Source organism: Rissa tridactyla, chromosome Z (genome assembly GCF_028500815.1).
Source record: "Rissa tridactyla isolate bRisTri1 chromosome Z, bRisTri1.patW.cur.20221130, whole genome shotgun sequence".
Lineage (NCBI taxonomy): Eukaryota > Metazoa > Chordata > Aves > Charadriiformes > Laridae > Rissa > Rissa tridactyla.
This window is the reverse complement of record NC_071497.1, coordinates 49,589,895-49,617,509: the sequence shown is the minus strand read 5'-3', so window position 1 is coordinate 49,617,509 and position 27,615 is coordinate 49,589,895. Positions and strand designations below refer to the sequence as shown.

Below are 27,615 nucleotides of genomic sequence, written 5' to 3'. Positions count from 1 at the left end.
CAGGTATAAAATCAACAGAGATGTAACTCCAAAAGCAGCCTCTCTAATGATGAATCTTTTCCTTTCTTTGTGTAAGACCTTACACGTTACTGTAGCACACTTTCAAAATCCTTTCCTGAGTGCTGGATCTGCACCTTTCTCTGCAGAGGAGCGAGTGCTGCCACCTGCGTCCATGACACCTTTAACATGTCTTATTTTCCTATAATATTAAAAGCTCTATTTTTCATATCTGAGATACTCTGTTTTTCGAAGTCATGTCCAGACAAGCCCAACAGGTATAAAATTGCTTCAGCTGAGCTGGAGAGAGCGGCGCACACGGCTGAAGTAAATTCCTGAGCCTCTTTCCTCGGCGCGTGTCAAGTGGAAGAGAAGGACAGACCATGCTCAGGGCAAGCTTTGCCCGAGGGAAACATAGGGGAGGAAAAAGGAAACCAGCGAAACTCTGCTGGGTTGGAGAGACTTCTCTGCCCTTATCTTTTCCCAGACAACATGGCATCGTGCACACCCACCATAGACAGACAGGCATCGTTCTGTCTGCCAAACCTTCTCCTCCGAGTTGGGAAGGGTGCCAACAATGCGAAATGCAATCCAGTGGCTTCCCCCCACCCTCCTCCCGGGAAGAGTTATTTTAAAACTTACAGCTTACTGCTCGGTGACAGCAGTGACCGGAGGAAAAAAGGGCAAGGGAGGAGGGCTGGGAGGGAGGCACTTTAACAAGGGGGGGTGGGGAAAAACCCGCCGAGACTGGTAAAAAATGGTCCATGCAGCAGCAGCAGCAGGGACACCTATGCCGGGACGGGACGAGGAAGGATGGCTCTGCGGCCGGGAGAGTCCGGGGCGCGGGTCGGGGCTGTGGGATTGATGCCGGTGTCGGGGGTGGCTCCGGGTGGGCAGGTGGTGCCGCGGCGGGGTGGGCGGCCGGCCGCTGGCCCTGCTGGCCAGCTAGAGGCTCCGTGCGGGCCCGCGGGGGCTCCTCTCTCCCCGGCGCCGAGGTGAGGGCGATCGCCACAGGAAGTCGGCGCCGGGGTGGGCTGGCACAGGGGCGGCGGAGAGACCCGCCCCGCCCGGCCCGAGGCCGCAGTCGTCGTGCCCCATGTCCTTGCCGGTGGTGGTGCCGGGTTCCTGCTGCCCCGTCCCGGGGCTTCGCCAAGCGTCGGCGGGCGGCACCGCCGGCACGACGGGCTCGCTGCGCGCCCCCCCTCCCTTCCTGTCGCCCCCCAGCCCCGCTATGCCGCCAGCCGGCCACCCGCAACCCGCCGCCCCGGACCCGGGCACCGCGCTGCCGCCGTCCCGCCCGCTGCTGCCGGTGGCGGTGCTGCAGATCGTGCTGGGCTGCTCGCTGGTGGCCCTGAACTTCGGGGCGCTGTCGCTGAGCAGCGCCCCGCAGATGAAGAACGCCTCTCCCTTGTGGGCCGGCTTCTCGGTAAGTCACTTCAGCCCAAACAAACCCACCCGCTTGCTAGACGCGGTCGGAAACGGGGGTTTCTCAAGTCGTGGGGTATGTAGATGTTGTACATTGCTTTTGTGCCTTGTACACCGTTACTCCAGTGAGAGAGAGAAAATAGCGATGTTCCTGGCGAAAAAAAAAAAAAAGGATGGGTTTATGGGTTTATGATAGGTTTGTAAAGAGTACTGAGAGAAGTTATCCCGTCTCCCATTGTGCCCTGCTTTAAACTTCACCTTTATAAGTACAAACGATGTAATAGTTTATATTGCAGAAGCTAGGCAGCAGTAAGCAGAAGTTACTAATGAGTGGGAGACAGGTAGATCGCGCCCAGTTTGTGGGCCCTTGGGCGATGAGCAAGTGATGTTCTGAGGCTGCTGCTGGTGTGAAAAGCATCGGCCAGTCCCTTGGTTTAAACATTTAAATTGTGTTTCCAGTGTTGTTTAGAACCTGTGGAAATGTGTTTAATGATCTGTGGTTTGGGGATCAAGTACTTCCTGTTCGTGTGTATAATGCAATTCTCATCCCCAAAAGTATAGACAGACTTTACAGCAGGGGGAGGGGAGGAAACCCACAGCATCCAAATATGTAAGTTTGGTATCTCGCTTGTGATCTTTCATCTTTTTCTTTTCTTACCTTAAATTAAATCAAGTTTAAATATATGAAAGCTACGGACTGTCTTTGGACCCTGCACACAGAACCATGCTTACACTTTTAAAATATTTTAAAATTGCACATGTGAAATAGAAGTATTTAGTCTCTTTAATAATGAAGAAGGGAGTTTACTTTTTTAATGCTAGCTCTGAAACAAGAATATACGCAGTTGGAAAAGTTACCAAACATGCCTTTCAGATGTAGCAGCATGAGTGAAAATTTTAGTCCAGAAGCAACCTGGAAAGGTTGCAGCAATTAAAAGCTGGAATTGAGGATGTGTCTGGTTTTTTTTTTCATTTTAGATGTAACATGCTGGTTATAATGCACTGGTTAAGGGCACATCAGGAATATTTTGAGACTGACTTTCTTTTCATATATCTTACAGCTTTAACAAATGTAATGAAATAAGTCTTGTCTTTAAGGCAAAAGAGCAATTCACATCAGTACTGATGTGCTTTGTTATAAAATCATGTGACTATTTTGCACTCACAGAATTCAAAAAATAATTGGTTATGAAACTGCAGAGTTACGTATGTGGTTTTGCAACACCAGTGATGATATTGGTAGGTGTTTTTTTGGCCAAGTCATATAATGCACGTTACGCTAAATCAGATTGATCATGTCAAGTGAATGAAGTTACGGAAGAGATTTATTAAAAATGCTAGTGGGCAACTTCCTGCTTGTTCTAGTCTTCTTGTTTCTTTTTAGGGTAGGAGTTTGTGTGAATTGGCTTAGTCACAAAGTCCCACGAATTAAAAGCATACCGGCTTATTTGCGGGACCTGCTGAAAAACTGATTTGCCGTTCTTTATAGGGTTCTCATCCTTGCAGTGAGAGAGTATTTGGGTATGCTGTTTGCTTCAGTTCTACAGCAATGCCTTCCCCTTCCTTAAGTGTTTTGCCCTATAAGTTAGAGTCATAGGGTTCAGTTCTGTGATTCAGAAAGTTTGGTCTAACAACTACTGCTGCAGAAGAGGATGCTTTTACTTATTCTTCTTTGCTCGTGCTGATGCTGGCATTCTTCTGACTAGACAGCAAGTCAGTTCAGGGAGATCGTTTTAGTGCCCTTCTGTGTTTTTGGTGCCATTCATGCTCTGGGAGTTAGTTCATCAAAATGGTCAGAAGAGGGACAGAGTCAGCACAAGGGGAGAGGCAGGAATGGGTACCCACAGGCACTTAATGAAGTGATGGAGTGGTGACCGAGGGTAGAAAAGAGATAGAGAGTTTTTAGATTTGCTCTGCCATTTTGCAGAAAACAAGTACTCAGTTGACCGAAAGTAATTTTTTAGGCAATTGCTGAGGTTGGAGTTGCTGGCATAACTTCTTGTCCCCATGCATGTTTTCTGGGAGGAAAAAATAAGAAAACAGCAGAGTAAAATTTGGTTGTCTTATTTCACAGGATGCTCTTAGGAGTGAAGAACCTTATCAGCACAGGCTCGTATTCTCTGCTTTAAAGTGGATGTTCGTATCCTTCATAACACTTCTGTAGTGTTCCAAAGTACCTTTCACCAGAGCAGTGATAAATACCATGTAAACAGCATTTTGTGAACAGTTGTTCTCTTCTTGGTGATGCTGTGTTTTTTTTGATGTTGTAGGTAATCTTATCTGGAATCTTAGGCTTGATGGCATGGAAGAGACCAATGGTGATTTTGGTAAGTATGGATTAAAGGTTCTTGGAAGGAAATTATTAGATGATCCTGATTTAATACTCATTGGTAATTAAAAAAAAGAAATCACTTCTTTGTCCTTAAAAATATAGACTGTACTGTTAACTTTTTTTTTTTTTAAATTGTAGAGTCATAATTATTGAAAGAGGAGTCAAAGCCCATGAAAGGGCTGCACAGATGGACTCCCCATAAAGGGCGAGAGTGGACCATGTCTGGAGGAAGTGTTAATGTTATAGCAGAGTGCTTTTTATGTTTGTGTAATTATAAGAAAACACTGTTTTAGTATAAATAACTTAGCACTCTGAGCTGCTTAAGCTTAAACAAGGGAGTTGGTTTTAAAGCTTAGCTCAGTTGTACTCTTTTAGCGTCTGATGGCAATACTTAGGTTAGCTCTCAAACCTGCTATCCTAGAGCAAGGATCCAGTGTTACTGTTTCAAATACAGTTGACATTACATTGCTCTGAGAGAAGTAAATCGATGTGCGGGATATGTAAACTGTTTCTGTTTGTAAGTGAAATCTGAATCTGTGTGGCTCTTAATGTCAGGGTTGGTATTTGAAAAAATGGTTTTGAAGTAGGTTTTGGTTTGGTGGCTTTATTTATTTACTTGGTGGCGGTTTTTTTCCTTTTTTTTTTTTTTTCTTCTTTTTTTGCCTTACTGTCACTTCTGAAGACTTTTTTGAGGCCAAAGCAGTTGTTTTATTTTTATGCAGCGCTTGTTTGGGATACGCATGGTCATCAGAAAGGAGTACCAAGGATCAGATGCATGAGCTGTGGATGAATTGCCGTTCTCAGTGGTGCATTGGTTAGCACAGGCAGAGCAAAGCAAGTTTTTTACCGGTTCTGTGGATAGAAGAAGGAGCTTGGTGTCTGGGGCTTCCAATCTGGAAGGACAACATTTTCATAAAAATAAATGTAAATGCAAATGCCATCTGTCTCAAAATGCCTGCAGCTTGCACAGTGCTCCCTGTTTCTAGATTGCCTGTGTTCGTTGCTGTTTCTACAGCATGTTGTTGCTGTAGTTTCCTTTTGGCTCTTGTATCTCTTTCACCCTTTCATATTGCCCTTTGTATAAACTTTATGGGCTCTTCCCAGTTTTACTCAAATATGAAAGCATTAAACCCTTTCTTGTCCTTTCATTTCTATCAGATGATCTTTAGGACAGCCAAGTGCTGGAGCAGATTGCCCAGGGATGTTGTGCTGCAGATGGGGATGTTTCTGCAAGGAGACTGTTTAAAGCCCTGAGCAGCCTACTGTGATCTTGTAGCTGACCCAGCTTTGAGGAGGAGGATACACTAGAGTCTTCCTGAGCTGCCTTGCAGCCACGGTTATTCTATGATTATGCAATTCTATGAACCTGTATTTTTTTTTTTCTTATTTCTATGGGTATTTTATAGAGGTCTGATTTTTGAAAGCCAGATTAGATCAGACTTGACATTGGGAAACCTTTCTTTACCAAGAGGGTAGTCAAACACTGGAACAGGCTTCTTAGGGAGGTGGTTGATGGCCCATGCCCGTCAGTATTTAAGAGGCATTTAGACAATGCTTTTAATAATATGCTTTAACTTTTTGTCAGGCGGTTGGACTAGATGATCATTGTACATCACTTTCAACTGAAATATTCTGTTCTATGTGCAAAAAAGGAAATTATCATTAAACATTTCGTGAGGCTAAGGAAATTATGCACTGAAGTAGCTACAGTGTATCAAGGACATATTGTTAGTTTGTGTAAGCATATTTATTTTGGGCTAAATTTCTATTATATCTACCCTCTAGTAACTTGAACATTTTCTCTTGGGAGTTATGAGGAGTTGTATGAGTTATAAAAGCAAGTTTCCTAAATATCTAAGCAATGAAACTCCTTATAGAGCCATGGCTTAGAGTTATGACATTCATAACTAAATCTAGAAAATGCATTCATAGCTAAAATGCTGTGACTGCCTTCCAGCTGTGACTGCCTTCCCCTTTTTACTCATATGCAAGGTCCTTTGCACTTATTTCTTGTAAATACACTTCCAATGGATTCCTCTCTCCCGACTTTTGGACTGAATCCCTTTTCCCCTTGCCTGCACAGAGCCACCTCTCTGCTGTGAAGGAAGCAGAGATTGCACAGCTGTCGTGTAGAAACGCCTTCATGCGGCAAGTGAGCTTTGTGGAAAGGATTGGTTGCACATGAAGGTGGCTTTATAAGATTGCTGTTGAACCCAGATATTTAGCATGTTGGGTATTAGAGCTGTGCCAGAAATCTGAGGAGTGATACGAATTACCATTTTTTATGTTGCAGCAACTTAATGTCAGTATTTAGTTGTCTTTATACAGAGGTGTTGGACTGTACACAACAGTTAAAGTGTAAAGTTTGGCATTAAGTGGTCATTATTCTTTCTCATGTATAGTTACATCTCAATCTACAGGTACTCTCTTGTTCGTAAGGAAGGGCCTCTTCTCATCTTTCTTCTTATGCAGAACTGTTTTCAGTCACTCAGTTCAGTTTCATAATTTCTTCAAATTGTACAAATACCCACTGGAATTCTTCATAGGCATCCAAACCCCCCAAAATAGCTTTGTTTTCAGCTCAAATTGGATAATTATGTCTAGATTTTAATTTATCATGGTGTGTACTAAAAGCTCTCGGATGTAGCCATTAGGCTGTAATTAAAAGTAGATGGTTGAGCTCCATAATTTAGCCCTCTTTCCTTCCCAGAGCTGGGTCTTGAACAGAATTGTGGTGGCTGGTGAGTACCACAGAATTTGCCCACGAGGAAGTGGTGGTGGTCCTCAGAGCAGTTCGTGGTGGGGTTTATGCTTAAGAACATGGTTATGCTGTTTCTTGTGACTTCCTGTATTACCTTATTTGTGGTTTTGATTGTGAGTTTGCAGTACTTAAGGAATTTTATAATGCAATTCATGTTTATCTTTGCCCCCTTAAAAAATACTGGTTATTTCTAAAAGAAACCTGTTTGCTGCTCTGATTTAGGATTTTCATCTCTGAAACCAGCTGGAGTACACCCATTTGCCTGCAGCTCCTTTGCATGGCAGCATCTAGCTCCTCCAGTAAAAGGGTGGTGTCTTGCCTCACAAGATGTTTCTCTCTGTCTTGCCCCTTTAGGTGATGATTTCTCACTGCCTGGGTTGGTTTCCTTGTGAACAGCCAGGCTGTCCTATGGCTGACACTTCAATCTGAGGCATTGGTTGTGGGGAAAAACAACCCAACTGTTGTGTTTTGCTGTTTTGCCCATGGTAGCAAGGCTCTGGTGCTGCTGGCGCTCGGAGAAAGCACAGGGCTGGGGTGTTGTGAGAAAGGAGCTGGGGGTGGGATGTGGTATCAAAGGCAGAGAGAGCTGCTGTGTTTTGGTTGCTCATGTTTTTCCCCTGGAGAGGAGAGAGGAAGGGAACCACACTAGTTGTAGCAGACCCTTAGTAGCACTGTCTGTGGGAGAAAACTAGCCTTGAAGAAGGCTGGCTGTGACCTGCTGGTAAATAAAATTGAGAGCCACATCAGTTGTTTTTTGCCACCTGGGCTGTATTATAGCATGGGAAGATACTAAGTAAATAATATGTCCCAAGGACAGGGTACTGCAAGACAAAGTCAAATTATAATCGTTATCTTTTGAGGGATGTTCTTGCAGGGGAGGCTGGGCCTCCAGCAATACGGCTGCTGAGAAGCCTTGGCTCTGAAATCTTCCTTTGCTTTTAGTTGTCTGAGGCTTATCTGATCCGGGTATCAGTTGTCATTTGACTTCAGAAGTCAGCTTGTAACACTGGTGCTCTGAAGCTGATTTTTCTTCCAGAGAAGAAGCTGCTTCCCGTGCATGCCTGCCTGAATGTATTTAATAGGGAACGGGAAACTTTTTTCCCCCCCTGCAAAGTTGTTTGGGTATTGACTGTCAACTGTTCTGGTCTCAGTGTTACTCTCTACTTGTATAGAAGCTAGTTCCTTCCTCCCTGCTTCTAAACTCCTTCCTTTCATAGGGCTTTAAATCTTACTTTTAACTGAAGGAACGTAACTTCTTTCAGGAAGTGTATCAGTTCAGCATTGTTTATTTGATTTTGTATGTATTGAGGGCAGTTCACATCTTCGATAGGCCAAGCTTTCTATACATTAGCCTCTGTCCTTAGTTGTATACCATTTTGGACTAGCCAACTTACTGTGAGTTTGTGTTGCATTCCCAGGTGTTGCCTGGAGCCATACGTGCTTTGCTGAATGCAGAAGCATTCTGCTAGTGAAACATCCTTTCCTTCCCAATCACATACAAATTAGTTGCAATCCTGTAAAGTGTGCTTTTTAGGAGTCTTTCTGCTTGTGTTGTTTTGGTTGTTTTGTTGTTTCTTTTTTTCACCAACTGTAACAGAGACTTCAAGTTAAGCTTATCTCTGCTGGCTGCTTGGGTTCTGCTGCTAAAGAGAAGATTTAGCCGTGATGGCATGAAAAGTGGTGGGAGTGCAAGCGTGCAGGCAGATGCCATCCTTTTATGCTGGGTCATGTGTAACTGCGGCATCTGCAGGCACTGGGGAGCGGTTTGGTACCCACAAATGCATATGGGATCCAGAAATTAACAGGGCAGGAGCAGGCTGGGTGAAAGCAGCTCTGGCTTTCAGCTACATCAAGTGCTTTCTGGTTGCACAGTTAGCTAGTGTGCCAGCTTTTGTGTTCATACATGCTGTCAGCTTCCCTGTAAATGTGGGGCCTTGACCTTGTTGTGCTGAGGACTCCAAAGCTGCACGCAATACTCTAGGCGGGGTATCACCAGAGTGGAGTAGAGGGGCAGAATCACCTCCCTCCACCTGCTGGTCACAATTCTTCTGATGCGGTCCAGGATGTGGTTGGCTTTCTGGGCTGCGGGCACACATTGCTAGCTCATGTTGAGTTTCTCATCCACCAGCATCCCCAAGTCGTTCTCCTCAGGGCTGCTCACAATCCATTCTCTGCCCAACCTGTATTTGTGCTTGGGATTGCCCCGACCTACATGCACTTGGCTTGGTTGAACTTCCTGAGGTGACACGGGCCCTTCTCTCAAGCCTGTCAAAGTCTGTCTGGATGGCATCCCTCTCCTCCACCATGTCAATTATGCCATACAGCTTGGTGTTGTCAGCAGACTTGATGAGGATGCACTCAATCCCACTGTCTGTGTCACTGATAGAGCTGTTGAACAGCACTGCTACCTGTGCTGATCCCTGAGGAATGCCTGGTTGCCTCATGGCCTGGTTGCCTCATTGCCTCAGTGCCTCATGACTGGTTGCCACTTGGACATCAAGCCATTGGCCACAACTCCTTGGGTGCGGCCATCCAGACAATACCTTATCAACCGAGTGGTCCATCCATCAAATCCATGTCTCTCCAATTTAAAGACCATGCTTTGCATAAGTCCAGGTAGATGATGTCAGTTGCTCTCCCCTTATCTACCAATGCTGGTAACCCATCATAGAAGACCACCAAATTTGTCAGGCATGACTTCCCCTTGGTGAAGCCATGCTGGCTGTTACTAATCACTTCCTCAGTTCCCACGTGCCTTAGCAGAGTTTCCAGGAAGATCTGCTCCATGATCTTGCCGGGCACAGAGGTAAGGCTGACCAGCTTGTAGTTCCCTGTGTCTTCCTTTTTTCCCTTTTTGAAAATGGGGGTTGTGTTTCCCCTTTTCCAGTGAGTGGGAACTTCACCAGACTGCCATGACTTTTCAAATATAATGAAAAGTGGCTTAGCAATTTCATCTGCCAGTTCCCTCAGGACCCGAAGATGGATTTCATCAGGTGCCATGGACTTGTGTACCTTTAGGTTCCTTAGATGCTCTCATACTTGATCTTCCCCTACAGTGGGTGGTTCCACATTCTCCCTCATTCTCTGGTTCTCTACATTCTGCTTTTGCCTTCTGCAAGTTGGGTGATGTGGTTAGAGCACTTGCCAGTGAAGACTGAGGCAAAAAAGTCATTGAGTACCTCAGCCTTCTCCATATCCCAAATGACCAGGTCTCCTGTTTCCTTACGGAGAGGGCCCACATTTTCCCTAGTCTTCCTTTTATCACTGACATAGAATTTTTTCTTGTTGCCCTTGATGTCCCTGACCATATTTAACTCTATCAGGTCTTTCGACCACTTTAGATCACTAGCTGCTCAGATAGTTTCTCTGTATTCCTCTCAGCTACCTGTCCTTGCGTACATCCTCTGTAGGCCTCCTTTTTGCTTTTGAGTGTGTCCATGAGCTCCTTATTTATCTGTGTCAGCCTTCTGGCTTTTTTTGCCTTACTTCCTCTTTTTTGGGATGTATTGCTCCTGAGCCTGGGGGAGGTGATCCTTGAATACTAACCAGCTTCCATGGGCCCTCTCCCCTCCAGTGCTTTATCCCATGGAACACTACCAAGCAGATCCCTTAAGAGGCCAAAGCCTGCTCTCCTGAAGTCCAGGGTGGTGAGCTTGCTGCGCACCCCCTTCACTGCCCTAAGGATCTTGAACTCTACACGGTCACTGCAGCCAAGGCTGCCCTTGAGCTTGACATTCCCCACTAGTCCCTCCTTGTTGGTAAGGACAAGATCCAGCATAGCTCCTCTCCTCGTTGGCTCCTCTACCACTTGGAGAAGACAGTTGTCATAGACACATTCCAAGAACTTCCTGAATTGTTTGTGCTCTGCTGTGTTGTCCCTCCAACAGATATCAAGAGTTCTTACATGTGTTTAAAATCCGTATTTCAAGTCTCATGTAAGCACAGATGGCAGATTGTAAGGGCATACATGAAAGTAGGACTTCATTTTATCCACTGCTCTGCTTGTTCTTTTTCCAGTACTCTATTACTCCTGCCACTGCTGGTCTTTCAGATGGTTTATAAAACTGAAGATATTGTCCAATTTATGAATGGGGGTGTTCTGGTTTTAGTAGCCAGGAAGAAATAAAATCATATAACCAAAGTCCCTTTAAGTATCTCTGTCCTCGCTGTCCTCAACAAATATTTTCATTTTTTTGTGCTGCAAAATAGTTTTGGAAACTCCACACAGAATGAATGTCATCTTAAGATGTTTCCTCTTCAGGTTCCGTACTGATCTAAATGTGTTGAGAGGTGAACTTGATGGATATGACATACAGTGGAAGTCAGATGGCTTGCGAATCGTACATTGCACTCCAGAAGAACCTTTAGCTGCCTGTACTTTTCAACAGTTGAATGTATTTTATTAGTGCACAACTAATAAGGAAGGAGAAAAGACAAAGGTGTTCTGAGTAACCATCTACCGGGTTAAGATAAGACACCCAGGGCACTGAAGGCATGGGGAGTTTCGAAAAGAGAAGGACTGCCGTTCACAGCTTCAGTTTGGGAATGGGATTTGCAGTGCCGTAGGTTCCTTGAGTTGGGTTCGTGATCCTGTTCCCATTGCTATTAACTTTGTTTTGCTGTTCCAGGCTAACCTGTTTGTTCTGCTGTCTATCATCTGTGTTCTGCTGAACGTGGCTGGACTTATATTAGGATGCCAAGGCATTCAATTTGTGTCCAGTGTACCCAAATGCGATTTGGTGAGCAGACGTACTGATTTACATGTATTTCTTCACGGCATGCTACGTAAGCTTGCCATGCTGGGATCACAAAATGTGCTAAGGGAGAGATGCAAGTAATGCAGCTGGCGTGGGGGCTGGTATGGGGAGAGAGGGGGAAAGAAAGAAAACTCTTTGTTTCAGGCCTTGATTCAGTTCAAATTGTGAACAGCCTCACTGAAATCCACAACAGTATTTTTGTTGTCTGCATTCCCATACACTTCCTATACCTGTAGAGTGATTTATGTAGGTGGAAGACCTTTGACGCTATGACTCTAGAGAGCGTGGCAGCTAAAAAGGCAATTATCTCTATATACAGAAACATTGAATTTCTACTTGAAAACTAAGATGACAACATTAATTTGAGGATTACAAACAATAGTGGCGTACAGATGTAACTATTACTGATTTGACTGGGAGGAAATTATAGCTGTGAGTTTCACTCTATCTGTAGAGATGCAAAATATACTCATGAATCAAAGAAAATGCGTACACTCCGTAGACAGTGGCTTACACGTTAGTCAAAGAAAGAGTTTCCAGGCTGCTGTGCATTTGAAGGAGCATGGATACTAAAATTGCTTAGTAATCAGTGCAGCTTTTATTACAACTAAGTTTATTTAAATGTCTTGAGCATATCAGTAATACTTCCTTTCAAATAAGAAGTATGCATTATATAGCTTTATAATGCATGAATCACTGGCATACCAACTGTATAAATTTCATTTTATGAGCCTGTATTTCCACTTTGCTTTGTGGTCAGAGGTATAGTTTATTTTGCAGGTAAAAATGTTGCATAAAACAGCTAATAAAAGTGGAGTTTTGTGTTTTTAAAGGTGGATGTGGGTGAAAACAAGATTTGTTTCTGCTGTGAAGAGTTGCATCTCACCAAATGCACAGAAGAGACTGCGCTCAAGCTACACCACATGAAGTCCTGCATTGCTGCACACCTTCTTTTCAAGGTACCCTGCGCACACTGCTTAACGTGGCTGCTTTGATAATGTCCACACTTGTGCGACAATGCCATACTGAGGTGACTGCTGTGTTTACTGTGAAAAATTCGGTTATTTTTCTGGTCTTCCACACTGGTCAGAAGCTCTTTATGGCTCTGTAACAGGTGGGGTTTTTTCTCGTATCTGGGTTTTGACCAGTGCATTGCTGATCCAATATGCAGTTCTTGTCTTTTCTGTGTTTTATGCAACCAAATCCATAGCTGAATTCAGACAAGATTACATGGGTAAATATGGTGTAAATTTTTGCTAATAGTTTGATGCCTTCACTGGTCTTTTGATCTTTTCAGCCTTCCTTGGCTTACAAATTGCTACAATACAACTTCCAAACAACATCATCTTCAAACGTAAAAGTGCTTTAACTTTTCTTTAATGGTGATTATCTCACATCTGGATTTCCCATGGGAAAAGTTAAGAGAAAGGCTATAATTCTTGGCTGAATAAATGGACTATAAATTACATCTGAGTGGTATTAAACCCTTCTGTGTCTCTCTGTCAGGATACACAATAGGGCAAAATAAGCTTTTGCAAATTACTGCAGTCTTGCAGATTATCTCTGCTGAAGACTTCATGGCATATGTTTCTAAGTAATTGTCATGGTCATCCATGTGTTTTCTCTGTTTGTTTTTGTTTCAGATTATATTATTATTATTTTGACATTTACAAATACCTTGACTTAATATTTTAATTTCCATAATCTTCATGTTCTTCAGAAAATTCTCTTTGCTCTTTGTGCCCTGAATGCTCTCACCACCACAGTTTGCTTGATAGCGGCTGCCCTGCATTACTTACAGATTTTTGCAACAAGAAGATCCTGCACAGTAAGTGAGGGCAAGGCATTGCCCGCTATAAACACTGGTACCAACAGTATTGCTAGTTTGTACACAGTTCAGCAATTTTTTGTATCTCGGAAGGTTTTTAACAGAAGTTTCATTTGATTAGGATGAATCTCAGATTGAAGACCAAGGTCATGTTTTGGATCCTGATGATTTTGTCCCACCTGCGCCACCTCCCTCCTACTTTGCAACTCTTGATTCTTATAATCCAGAGACAAGTTGCAGGTAAACCTCTACATGCTTTTCCTTTCTTTTAGCGTTTTTGAAACACTGCGTAATGTTTTTTTCTTTTTTTTAAGATAATTTTCCTTGTTATTAACTGGAAAAGGTTCGTGACTTTAGTGGGGGGGAAAGAAAAAACTTGTTGATTTAGGAGGCAGCGTAAACACAGTGTCGGTGAAGGGTATAATTCTGTGGTTTTCACTTTAGATTCTGTAGGAACTGTTTCTGGGTAAGAGAAATACTGCAATTTGACACGGCTGAAACCTTTTACGGTGGTGTCAGAAGCAGGTTGGGACAGCGATGGAAATCCAGGTGCAACCTCTTGCCAAGGCTTGTGCGAGAGACCCCTGAATGGCAGCCTGGGGCCCTGCGGATCTTCCTGCCAGGGTGACTCCCCTTCTCCCTCTTCGGCAATTAGTGCTGACTGAAGGGCATGTTTTGATTATACTGCTAGGCTGCATACCGTTGTCTCAGTACTTGCACCTGGTATTATTGCTGGGCTTCCCTGCAGTGTCAGCTGAGGGATGGAGGATAAGGGGACCATGGGAGGATGGGTTCGCATATCAGAAAGAGAAGGATGATAGTCAGAAGCCGCTGCAATCTCTTCCCCCTCCACCCCTCCTTTTCTTTTTTTTATTAATTACTACAAAGATGAAGGGAAGAAGGATTTGGAGGAGGATAAAATAATAGCTGTATGAATTTTTTTGTAAGAGAAAACGTGCAGAAAATGTTTATGTTGCAGAAGGCTGCCTTTGGTGTAATTAGTCTTATGAAACACTAAAATGTAAATTTGGTGGGGTTTTTTTTGTGTTGAGGAAGAATAGGGCTAAACATCACGTAGCTTGTCCGTTAAATACAAACTTTGTTATTTTGTGTACTGCTATTTCGTAGTGTCTATATTTCTTGCAATTCAGTGGTGACTTCTGGGCTTTGCTATCCTTCATTCTACAAGTGGTTATAAACTCTTCACAGTAACTTGCAGGTTAGGTTTTTTATTAGTTTATAACTCAGGTGGGGCTGCATTATTCTGCTATGACCACACCATGTTTATACTTAAAATACCATGATGCTCAAGCAGGCTGTATTACTTTGCTCTTGTTCAAAACTCCTGCTTTTGCAGCGTACAGAACTGGTTAGTTTATTTCACTGTTTCATCAGGAATAGCAGGCATGATGGTCAAGATTCTGTGGTCCTTGCAGAAGTAATTACAGATCCTGGGATTACCTGAAAAATGGTAACATGGCACAGGAATAGATTTTAGAATGAAAAAGTTGTCTAAAACACCAAAGACTGGGGTAGAATTCCAAACATTACTAAAAACCTCCAATGTGAGTCTTGGCTCAAGCTAGTTATGAGAACAGAATGGCGTGCGTAATGATCTCTTTGGAAAATTATTTATTGAAATATGCTTGTCACAGTTCCCCTGCTTTAAAACGGGGCTGTCGTTCTTTGTCTGGCATGTCATTCTAGATGGTTATCACTTTCCCAGCAGCAGTATTTCTCTTTGTCTATTTTCAGCACAGTAGGAGCCACTGAACTACATTTAAGGCTTCTGTGGTCTAACATTGGGTAGTTACCTTGCCTGTGACTGCGTTAAAACTGGTTGATAATAACATTTGAGCAATGATGTCGTCTTTCTGAAGTTATGCTACTTGTTTCAAGGTGCTCGGGGTAGTTATGCAGCAGTGCAGAAGTTAAAGCAACAGACAGACTTAATTTCCGTTCTTGGCAGCTGAGGAAATATGACTCACCCCAGGCTGGATACAGGGTGTCCAGCAGAGTGGCTGAGGTGGGACCTGGCCTTTTCTCAGTTAGACTCTTCACACTTCTCCCTCCCTCCCCTCTTTTCCCCTCCCTGCCTGGTCTGTACCCTGAGCGCCGTGCTACCTCTGTGACCTGGCTCTCTGTGCCGAGGTCTCACGCACCCCGCATCCCAAACCTTTGTGTGAAAGGGGGGTGGCAGCGACTGCGTCCAGGGTGGTGAGCCACCATCTGCAAGCTGCACCGGGGGCACCTCCAGAACGGATACATACCCTTGAGAAAGGAAGCACTGCGGTGATCAAAACATGTGCCAAGGACATAGTTGGAGTGGGTTGCCGTTCTCCTCAGCCCTGTAAATTGCAAAGCCAGAGGCACTGCCAGCAAAGCCAATTAATTGGTTGGTTTGTTTGTTCATGGGAAGACACATTTGTCTTACTCAGTGGTAGACAAAACAAACTACCAGTACAAATGTCTGTTCAACTCCTACCTCTTATCATATATAAGGAAACGGCAATTAAGTTGTTTTTCAGGATTGGCACAACAACATTAACCATTACAGCCGAGTTCCCATGTGAAGAATAAAATACAAAATGTTATAAGGCATGTGAATTCAAGGGAAGAGGCGATACATGTGGGGCAGCAAACTAGTCACACGTGGTCTAGAAATCTACCCCAGTCCAGTTTAAAGTACCATTTGGGGACCAGAGGCATTTGCCAAAATGCCAATCTGCTTATGCAGGTCGTGTATGCTCAAATTCAGTATGTGTCTCAAATTAGACCCATGTGCTGCTGACAGTTGTTTCTTAACCACCGAACACGTTCCTGCTATTGAAACACTGAAGTTTCCGGGAGGCCAAAGCCCTGATGCTGCTGTTGATCTGAGGTATGAGTGCAGAAGGTAGGCGAGAGGTGGCCGAGGATGCACCTTCCTTCTTCAGTATCCCGCTTACCAGCAGCGGCACAGAGCCTCCCCGTGGTCTGGAGCAGTTTCTTGGCGGTGGGGTTCCCTGAATGAAAAAGCTTTGACTCCTATTCCCTACCTTCCTGTATCATCACTTCAAAAAGAGCTGCTGGCTTTCTGTCTGGCACAAGAATTCACCTTGCTTACATAAAAAGAGAGAATGGCAATAAAGAAGTAAAGAACAGATTGACAAGTGTGCACATCCTGGAAACAACTTTTCGATTAAGGGACTTAAGGGAAATGCTTTTCTAGTTGCGTGTTCTGTATTAAGTTTTGACATGATATAATTCTTGGATGCCACATTAATTTTCAAGGCATGACTGAGCTGTGTAGGACAGGTGTGTTTAAAAACAAAACTAAGATTCAAGAAATTTATAATTTTGCGGACTACACTGAATGTAAGCTCAGCAAAAACATAATGGAAAAATGTGAAGAAGTAATGTCAATGGAGCATCAGTCTCCATCGTACTCCAAAATTATTCTGAAGCTTTTAGGGACAGATGAAATAGGCTAAAATTAAAAACCATTTTAAGGTGTTATACGTCTTCCATTTTTAAGATTAAAACAGCAATGACCAGTTATCAAAATCTGTTCTTTCTTTTCCTCAAATTTCTCCATGCAGTGCCTCCATTACTTTGGCAGGAGCATTTCACAAAAGTGCTCCGCTGTTCTCTTTTTGGAAGTTTTATTCTTTTCCTCTGTAAGCAGCCTTCCACAGGTATTTCCATTCACTCTGCCCGTTCCTCTTGGCTTGCAAGAAAATAATTTTCATGGTCATCTTTGCTCTTTACAGCCAGCGTCCAGAGAAGCCATAAATTCTGGGAGGAAGGACTTGCTCTTGTGTAACATTTCTTTGTAGAGAGATCACATCCACTGGTGATAGCTGTAAGCCTAACATGGGTCCTGAGACCAAAATACGTGGAATTCTGTGGGTTGCTTGAGGTTCCAGCTCAGTACCAAGCCCACAATTTAAAATGTAATAAAAAGCAGAGAAAAATTGAGATGCTTTGGGTCACAAACTTCTCTGAAGGTCCCCTTGGCAGCTCTGCTGTTGACCACCACACTTTCTTCCGGTGTTAATGGGGTAACAAACTTATGTTATCAAAATCAGCATTTGCCAAGAGGAATTTGTCCAGGCGATGTTCTGATTTCTTCCCTACCTCACAAGAGGAAGATGATACAGTAAAAGGCCTTTGGGACTTCTGCTGTAGTTAAGGTTTCATAGAGCTCTTTGAAAAATGAGAAGGAAGATTAACCATGAGATATATTTGCCTTATACAAGCCTTCATGAATTGATCAACTATAATATTATACAAGCATCACCACAAAAATAGCCTTTAGTTTGAGTTTGCCTTTTTCTGTGCAGCTGCATCTGAACATAAAGCATGAGATCAGAAGTATCTTGAATTTAAGTTATAATTAAGTAATAATTAAGAATTTAGTACACAAAAATTGGAGGTAGGCTATCACATTTTGAATGACCACCTGTATTTGCATCTCTTGAAAAAAACTGGATCTCTGTGAAGTGAAACTGAAATGGGTTCCTAGGCGCAGTACTGCCCAAAGGCGTGTGAAGCTCTGGTGAACTAATTGCTAAGGAGCGATTGCCTGCCATCTTCTGGGAAAATCTCTTGCAGCTCTTGGCAAGTTCATTGTCTGTGGCTGAGATCCCAAAATCTGAGCAGGCCCAGCAAAGCCCTTGGAGCTTGGTAGCTGACAATGTTTTTCTGCAGCTGGAAAGCTGTACTGGCAGAGTTGCTCGGTGTTGTTTGTTTCAGGATGCTTGGCTCTGGTGTGATCCGGTTACCCCATGCTTATGGAGCGCAAATCGAAGATGTTGGAGTGTTCTGCCCCCTGGACCCACCTCCTCCTTATGAAGAAGGTGTGTGCAGCCAGAATGTCTCTGAGCAGGTATGGCTTGCAGGAGTTTATAGCGGAAAAACAAGTTACACTTTAAAGTTGCACTGAGGCACGGTAAATGTATGCCAGGAATCTTTTCATTTCAGAATAGCAGGAGAATATGTTTGGTTACAAACGTGGCTGGCTGTAAATTTCACTGAAGACTTTAATTAGTCGCTCACCTTTAGAATTGAAAAGTTTTCCCTGGTTGGAAAAATGTCTTTAAGCATGGGAGAAAGATCAAAATACACTGTGTTATTCTAGAGGACCCCTGTGCTGTCTCCTTGCTTTACTTCCCTTCTGCACCTGTACTCCTCCCATGTGGGACTAGGTCAGGGTTTTGCCATGGTCCCTTTTCACTGGTGTTTTCAGAAGACAAGGTGCTTTTTTTCCAGAAAATACTGAGCAGGATAAAATTGGCTGACCCGCATGATGAACATTAATTTTAGACGTTCTCTAGCCTTGGTTTTGCAGTGGAATTAAACACATATCACATAGTCACTTGTCCCGGTTTGAGGTAGAACCAAACCAGTTTTCAGTAATTTTACTTTTCAATTAAGCCTCTTCTAACTGAACTGCACTCCCTGAAATTAGCGGCATATTTTTCAGACAGTGTCTGCTACCAGAGTGATAAGGCCTGATGTTTATAGGAATGGTATGCACAGAGGCTCCTGCTTATACCTATTGCTGTAACACCCAAGGCCAGGTAACTTGTTGTGTGCCACATTGGAGGATCAAAGCAGGAGAGCGTAGAGGCGTCACACCTGTGGGGAGGAGCAGACAGGACAGGTGACCCAAAACTGACCCACAGGGTTTTCCATCCCATATGCATCATGATCAGTCTAAAAGCTGAGGGATCAAAAGGATCAGCCTCTTTCTTTCCCAGTCCATGTGTTCCGGAATCCAGTTCCTGAGTTCGTTTCCCATGTGGGACATTCCCAGTGCCTGCAGGTGACGTGATCGTCATCATGGGAGCTCGATATTGGGTTTTTATATATATTTTATATATGTATATATTTATTTTCTTGCTGCTATTATTAGAATTTCTTTTTATTATTAATATTTCATTAAAGTAGTTTAGTTTCTTTTCAACCCGTAAGTCTCTGTTATTCTCTCTCCATTCTCTGGGGAGAGAGGTTAAAGAGACCATCTGTCATTTGTTTTAGTGGCCAGCCCAGCCCAAACCATGACATTACTGTGCAGTTGTTCACTTTCTAAGGTGGATGTTGCAGTTCTCAGAAAGTACCAGCAAAAAGATGGTGGCTTGTGATTGTTCAACTTTTCTATTTTATTCCAGGAAGATGCACCAGAGATAAGTGGTGTGGAAGCTGTTGATTCGAGGGAAGTGAGTGACAGGGAGGCCTCTCAAGGTAAAAAGTACATTTTAAATTTTTCTCTAGAATAATTCTACCCAACCCAGATGACTTAATGTAGTAGCAGTGTTATTATTTCTTTGAAAGACAGACACCATATTTCAAGTCAGAGATACAGAATCGCGATTGTTTTGGGCAGTAGGAACAGGGATTAATGTTTAAAATAAATAAAAAGTTGTTTGCTCTTAAGATACAAAAAAAAAGATTTATTTCCTTCTTAGTAATCAACAAGTTAGTTGTTGACTCTATGTCCATACATTGTAAGAAATGATGTCCAGCTCAAGTGCTTCCATTTGCTTTGTGTACATGATGGTGCCAGCTTACATTTTGTTGCTGATGAAAATAGGAAAAGGATAAAATAATGTGTTGAGCTAAATGTGGGAATTACTCTATTACTCAGCTGGCAGTGGAAGAATCACTAAATAGTGATTTAGTGGCAGGGGGAAGCCCCAAGCCTGTTATTTGACTTCTCAAGCTACAGGAAGACTTCGGTGTGTCAGTTGAAATTGTCCTTACTAAGTGGTGGCAGCAAAAAAAAAAATACATAAACCCATACTTTAATCAAATAACCAGTCTTTCAAAGTTCGCTTATACTCTGCCAGTCTGCCTGAAAACTCTGAAAACAAGCACTTAAATGTTTCTGATATCTCATCAGTTATGATAACCAGAAAGAAATTCAGAAGAGGTGCACCAAAAGTTTAATTCTCAAGGACTTCTTATTCATAGAACTGCTGTTGCTTTCTCCGGGCATCTTGAGCACAAATGAAAATGAGATATCGAACATGAGGCTGCGCCATGGTGACTGGTGAAATTTAAGGGAAGGGAAAACAGGGAAAGAATACTATAGAAAATACAACTGTTGTGAAAAAAAAAAGCCATGATGACTCATTTTGTGAGGTATTGTTTGTATTTAAAAACTTCCTTTGCAAGCAAGCAGACCTGAGCATATCTTTTGAACTGGTTTGTCCATCTTTTTTTTTCTTCTCTCTTTCTTTTTTTCCTTTTTCTCTCTTTTTTTAATAAAAAGGCCTGTAAAGAGACATTTAAATCTCAGCCTGACCAGTCGCTTCGTTTATTTATATCTGGGGAGGTGTACTGGGTCTGCCGGGGATGGAATTAATTTCCTTCATAGCAGCCCATATGGTGCCGTTTTGAATTTGTGACCAAAACACTGTTGGTAACACACCAATGTTTTATCTCTTGCCAAAGCAGTGCTTGTGCAGCACTGAGGCCCGCCCCATTTCTTACCTCTCCCCTTCCCCAGCGAGTAGGCTGGGGCTGGGCAAGAGGCTGGGAAAGGACATGGCTGGGACAGCTGACCCCAACTGACCAAAGGGGTGTCCCGCACCGTATAACGCCCTGCTCCGCAATAAAGGCTTGGGCAGAGTTTTCCAGGGCTGCCATTGCCTGGGGACAGCCTGGGCATCGGTCAGCTGGTAGTGAGTGATTGCTTTTGCGTCACATGTTTTAATTCGGTTTGGTTTTGTTCTGCATCCCCTCCACCCCCCCCAATAAACTGTCTTTATCTCAACCTGTGAATCCTCTCACTTTTGCCTTTCCAATTCTCCTCCTCATCCGCCTGTGGGGGAGTGAGTGAGCAGCTCTGTGGGGCTCAGCCGCCCACTGGGCTTAAACCTCAGCTGGAGGGAAGTATAGAATCATAGAATGTGTTGAGTTGGAAGGGACCTTTAAAGGTCATCTAGTCCAACCCCCCTGCAGTAAGCAGGGACATCTTCAACCATGAGGGCATATGTTGGAATTGTCGTAGAGTAACTCCACGGGCCGTCTCAAGTGATGCAGAATAACAGCCTGTAAATAAAAGCCGAACTTTCAGTTTTGCTGGTAGTCTGTCATGCCAGGGCATTTGTGTGTGGTGCCATGATTCCCTTGGCCTCGTCAGGACTGATGGACCAAGTGTAGCTCCCGATGGGTGTTAAAGCTTTGCACTACTCTCAGGCAGCAGAACGCGGGGAGTCCCGGCTGCAGGAGGGGCCATAAGCTTCTCTGTGCCAGCCAGAATGGTTTCAGTGACTTCAAAAGCACTCCTGTCAAGCAAAATGGGGCTTTCCTTGCCAGCTGTAGCAGGAAGACATGCAACCTTCTGCTGATGGCTGGGGATGCTTGGCAGCTGCTCTATATCATCACATACTAGGTACATGCATTTCTAGTACACAGCAGCTTAAGCCAGTTATCTCTCTGACATTTGAAACACTAATACTATGAAGAATTATTATAAGATCATGAAATTGGTTAATTAACTCGTTGGTATAGTAGTTTAAAAAAACCCAACTTCTCCAGAGTACCAGTAGCACTGTACCTCAAGGACTGACTGCTAGCACAACTCCACTGATTTTAAGAAGTTTATATTGGCGATGGATTCTTTAATCCTGCCCGACTCTTGGTCTGTCACGCTTTGTTGCTGGGTCCTGCCTCCTGACTTGCCACGCTGTTGTCTGCTGTGTCACTGTTTCTTCTCTTTAGAGATTCTAGGCTGCATTTGTGTAGGAGATGATAAGGTGCTAGGCTCAATAGGTATGTATCATCCAAGCCTTAATTTTCTCAAATGCTCCAGTCACTGGCACATTTCTGTCAGAGCAGCAGCACAGACGTTTGCCATGCCCTGAATAAGAGACTGTTACATTAATTTGATTTTTTTGCTCTTGCATAAGCAAGAACATTGTTTCCTGTGATATGCCTGGTGCCATCAGATGGAGGTACAGAATCAGGCTGGGTGAGAAATACATAGCTTCATCTTGCCTTGTTAACTAAAAAAGACAGTTGTGGGAATCACAGCGTATAATTTCACCCCAAGGAAAAGGAGGAATGTTGATTAATTGGAAAGATGAACCATATCACAAGAATTCAGGAAAATCTTTATTTTAATAAAGAATCTGATGAAACAAGCTTTTTAATTCCCTTGTAGGGCCTGGTGACTGATTTATGAGCTACCTAACTGCAAACAGTGGCTGACCTCTGTGAGCATATCTTGGTGCAACTTCTTATATGGAGGAGGATTTCAGGGTCTGTGAGATTTGGTTTTCTCTCCAAGAAAGCTGTAGCTCCCTTCTCTCAGACCATGTAGTTTAAAGTGAGGTTTATACTAGATAAAACTGAACTGTGTATTTTTTTTTTCTACTCCAGTTGAATAAGACTGAACAGGTTTCTGCAAATGTTTAAGCAGGCTTTAGACCAGTGTTACTGACGAGTGTGGGCATATGCACGCATATATGCACCTCCAGGCTTTTGTGTCCAATCATTACAGCTTGAGGGGGAGGGGGCACAAAAAAAACAGAACAGAAATAATCTCTAATAATGGCTTCTACAGATCTGCTTTATTCTCACTACTTTTCCTTCACCTTTACTATTCGTAACTACTCAGGTGAAGAAATTCCTGAGTCTTCCAGCAGAGTGAGCCTTTCACCTTCGAATGCAAGCCTGGTGCCTGAAGAAGGAGCATGCAGGAGAGCCTTCAATCTTTTGCGGAAACGGTCTAAAAGTGACCCTGTGCTGCACAGCCAGTTGCTTCAAGGTGAATTGATTTTTCTGTATCAGTGCTTGTCTAATGGGTCCTTAAAAGAACGTTTGTCAGAGGGTTAGTACTTCAAACCTAGTGCCTGCGGAAATCAGCTACTGTCTCCCAACAGAGTACCTACATTAGAGCAGTTTGTGCTTTGCCAAATCTTCTCCACCCAACACTTTAGTCTTGCAGCTCTTCAGGCTTTCACATCTTGGACGCGGGTCTGTAGCAGACATTGCTGGTTTCGGGCAGAGGGAGAGATGGTGGAAGATGAGGAGGAGGGAGATTTCTTCATGTTTTCAAACACTGGCACGTAAAAGCTTGCACAGGCAGTTGTCAGTGAGAGCAACTTAAAGTAAAATTAGCTTAGGTATTTGGTATTAGCCTATAAATTTACACCCCTACATATCTCAAAAAAACCCAAAAACTCAAAACAAAACCCTCACTGGAGAGCTGATGAAGTCTGTCGAGCTACCTTGATGTCAGTGATCTAATTCAGTTGCTATGGGAAAACTGCTAGTGTGGCCGTAGAGTCCTTAATTCTGCCTTAAAAATCCACTAGTCAAGAGTCTTGCAGGTTTTATTAGAGGATATTGTATACAGTAGCTGCTGATACACACTGGCACTCGCTCAATGTAAGGGGAGAGGGGGCATGTTAGTAACAAGCAGTTATTTTGAATATAGGGAGCCCGCCTGGCTGGGTTACACTTACTGTTTCGTGGAATGGTTTTATGTCTCTGCAACATCGTGTGTTTTGTCTTTTCCTCCCGTCAACTTCCACCGCAGCGCCCCGGAGAATCTGCTGCTGAAGCAGTAGTTCGGTGACACAGAGCCTGTTCATAGCTGTGCGAGTGGAGCAGAGCGTTCCTGCCGTAGAATCCATCGGGCAGCAGCATGTGGGCGCTTTAGGCTGGGTGTGAGGGAGGCTGGGTCTGTTCAGCGCTGCACCCGAGACTTAAATACACGGGTGCTGCATAAAGGGAACAACGGAAGTTGCTTCACGTTCGTTAGTGCTATTCTTGCTGGAAAGTCTTGGATCGCCTCCCGGTGTTGTTGTGTTTGGCATAAGGCCAACATTAAAGTGCTTCTCCAACAACCTGTAGGTGCTCTTACTTTTTTTTATTATTTTAACAGGGCCAAAAATTGGTGATTGTTATTTAGACCAAATGCAAGGGAATTGATTCCCTGCTGCCCCTTGTTTAGTATTTGCAAGGTAGTTTTATATGGTTTGTCATTTTTTTTTCATTAAATTTCCACTTTGTAGTATTACTAGCTTCCAGCTTGACAAAGATTTATTTTCAGATATTTTGTAACTAGCTGAAAGTTACAAAAAATTTAGGAGAGATCATAAAAACCTTCAAGTTTTGCTTAACCAGCCTCGTATAACTGTATGTTAATGTGAACGCTCAACGCTCATTTCAGGTCTATTCAGAACAGAAGCAAAAGAGGAAGGAACTGATGTATGCTAAATGGCAAACAGCTTTCCCAGAAACGTCCCTCCAGACCCTTTGACGTGTGATAAGCACTCAACCATAGCTACAAACTACTCTGTTTTACAGGCAGAGTGATAGAGTACATCTTTCTCTAGAGTACATCCAGTACAGAGTGATCCTTGCGTGCCACCCTGACCATGCCAGACCGTGAGGTTTTGCATAGTTAAACTCTGCACTACATTGTCACTGAGCCAGGGTAGAAATCTCAGGGGGTACTTGTGGAACAGTCCTGTGAACCAAGTGGATTGTTTGCTTTGTTTGACCTTTGTCTTCAGGGGGAGCACCCATCTCTGAAGCTGCAATGCAGACTGACGTAAACCCACAACTCTGCCCTGTCACCTTGCGGAAGAGTTTAAGAGCAAGAACTTTGAGGGGAAGACCCCAGTCTTTGGTAGACTACAAGTCTTACACAGCCACTAAACGGCTGGCGGCCTGGATCCTAGAGCAGTCCTGCAGCATGAGCCCTGACATAAACGAATTGGTGGAAAATATCAAGTCTGTTTTAAAATCAGATGAGAAACATATGGCAGAAGCTATCACCAGTGCCACCTTCCTTGAGGAGGTAGTCTTATGACTTGTATTTATTGGGTGATGTGGAAACCCAAGCTGGCCTTGGTTTGGGACTATAGGTTTATATTTGGCACTCTGCTCTGTGTATCAAACTTTGGTTTTATCTAGAGAATGTGTGAGATAGTGTGCAGCTGTGATGTCTCTTGCTTTATCAAGCATACAGCCAGGAAGGTTTTCAGAAGGCTGAATACTTGTGTATTTAAAAGCTGAAGGACACGGTCTTCTGTGGTAGAATCATGAACTGTAAATAACATGACAGTGTTTTATACTGAGCATGGCAGGGAAGAGATATTATAAAGCATTTACTATTATAAAGTGGAAGGAGTGCAGGCTGACAAGAAAATTTTTATATAAACCCACTCAAATCCACTTTTTGTCATTGGCTCCCAGTATAATAATAAGATCTAGTACTAGAGGAAGAAAAAGCAGAAAGTAGAAAAATGTGCTTGCATTAATGGAATGAATATTCAGAAGTTTCAGATATTACAGACTTCATCAAACAAATGTTTTGGTAGCTTACAGACCAGTTGGATAGATGAGTCGATTCATACATGGTACAAGTGATTTGCTGCAACTACTGGTTTTGGTTTGAGTTCTCATGCAAAACACATCCAAGATTTTAATTAGGCTCTGCAGATAAAGTGAGATTTCCCACTGCAGCCTACAGGCAACAGAAGCCTCAACAAATTTGACAGAAACAGCTGAAAAAAAAAAAATTCCTTATGAGAATTTAATTTATCATACTGCCCTGAAGCTTATTACAGTCTGGTGGCTTCTGCAGGAAGCAACATTTAGGTTCCTATTAAGCAATACCTGAGATGCCATGGTTTGGGGTGAGCCAATTCTTGTGCAGCTTAAAAAAAAACCCACAACACTCACTCCTTTTCCCAATTTGGATTGCTTTTCCCATGCCTCCTTGGCAAATAGCAGTTTTAGTCTCAGAACTACAACTTGCTTCTTCCTAGTTGGGTAAGAAACTATTCTAATGGAGTAACAGCCTGAAAACAAATCTGATTTACATTTATTTTATTTTTTTTCCCCTTTTAAAGGTGATGACATTTGGCCAACAAGCCGTGTCCTCAAGTGCCCACAGGTCACCTTTCAGGCGGCATCCCAGATTGCTGCACCTGGAGAGCTGTGGTGACCTGAGTACTTTCACCACAGATGAAGATCAGCTAGCAGAGTGGAGGGTCCAGAGAGCACGGCGTGAATGGCCCCGCAGTCTTACTGGTGTACTAACTGTACTTTGAGCTGGTTTCTGTCTTTCTTTGAGCTGGTTTCTGTTTATTCCTCAGTAGAGCACTTCTGTCAGACATACATGCTGCACAGGAAAATCATCTCTGAACTGTGGGTAGAAGAGTGTGTTGATAATCTTTTTTTTAATATATATATATATACAGACTCCTGAGGGGAAGCTTGTTCTACAAGCCTATGAAGCAGATTGTAAGCTGCCCTACTCTGTTTGTGATGCAGCACTGCCCTGTTGCATCTCTCTGCTCCATCCCCACATAGGCCAGATTTGCTTTTTTTACTCAGCTTACACGAGAGACAGCAGAATGGCTGTGTGCCTGGCTTTACCAGGGTGAGGGAGGGACAGTTAGCAACGCATGTGTGCACTTTGTATCTCATTGGAGAACAGGGCCAGTGTCAGCCTGTGTTCGTCTGGTGTGTGTTATCGTAGCTCCAGTGATATTAATATTTTGTCCTTTAATTTTTTTGCTGGCATATAGCAATTTACCTCCTAGGAGAGGTACTTGTTACGTACCAGCTGACAGCTCATACACAGTCATCTCAAATCCTCTGTTGACATGCAGGTGACTACCTAACGTTGTCCGTCGCTAGGATGGCTAAGTATTCCTGCTGCCGTTTTAATGATAAAACTTCATGTGAAAATTTATTAGACAGCTCTCCCACTGAAAACCAAAAAGCCTTAAAGTGAGTTTTAATTAAGCTTGTTCAGAAGTTGAAACTGTGCAGTATGGTTTGACTCACTAAAGATAACTTGAATAAAATGAAATACTTATCTTTACACTAGAATTGGTGCTTTATTTTTCCTGTGTAGTAGGAAGAATACATTAGGGATATTGAGTTTTCTGCAGCACTGTCCTATTGCTACATTTTGCTCTCAGAAGTGCGAGCGCAGCAAGTGAAAATTGAGGGATTTTTGTCTCGGAGAAGGAGGAAAACACCACAGGAACACACTGCTTCATTATGCTAGCTTTTACCTCAGCTCTGTTATGTATTTTGCCATTCCACCACATTTAAGACTCCAGCTCAACTTGCTGGAGTTGCATCATCTTAAGTGGGAGTTCTTTCAGATCTTCAGCATTACATTCCTTTTCCCAGTTGTTCATTACCCTTACAAAACTAGATTGTGGAAGAGGAAAATCACGCACATCCCAGCAGTGGAAACTGTACTCACAGTAGCTTTTGACAGCGCTTACATCGCTGTGTATAAACTCCCGGCAGCACTACGGGGAGCAAAGTCTGCAAAGGTCCCCAGGCTACAAGTCTGGATGCAACATAAGCTTGTGCTTGACTTGATCACAATTCAGTTAATTGCTCATTATCCCAGTGCGACGGGACTAACCTGAGCTAAATTTCTAATTGCCAGGTAATTACTCCAGGACAAGTGCCAAAATTGTTTATAAAAACTATCAATCAAGTTATTACACAGGTAAGGTGTTTCCTTCATTACCTGCAC

General features: G+C 43.3%; 1 protein-coding gene across 2 annotated transcripts; it reads left to right on the top strand.

The window, feature by feature from the left end:
* The first annotated feature begins 733 nt into the window (after window positions 1–733).
* On the top strand, window positions 734–26,927 carry ENTREP1 (endosomal transmembrane epsin interactor 1). 2 transcript variants are annotated; one of them, XM_054186638.1, is made up of 11 exons: window positions 734–1,423; window positions 3,693–3,749; window positions 11,144–11,254; window positions 12,106–12,231; window positions 12,993–13,100; window positions 13,222–13,340; window positions 17,838–17,970; window positions 19,256–19,328; window positions 22,711–22,860; window positions 24,617–24,903; window positions 25,961–26,927. In XM_054186638.1, exons 1-11 carry the CDS (start codon window positions 1,094–1,096, stop codon window positions 26,159–26,161), a joined length of 1,695 nt encoding a protein of 564 aa, XP_054042613.1. In that variant the 5' UTR covers window positions 734–1,093; the 3' UTR covers window positions 26,162–26,927. The 2 variants fall into 2 exon arrangements, with proteins under 2 accessions (XP_054042613.1, XP_054042614.1); XM_054186639.1 differs by lacking the exon at window positions 11,144–11,254.
* The last annotated feature ends 688 nt before the right edge of the window (window positions 26,928–27,615 follow it).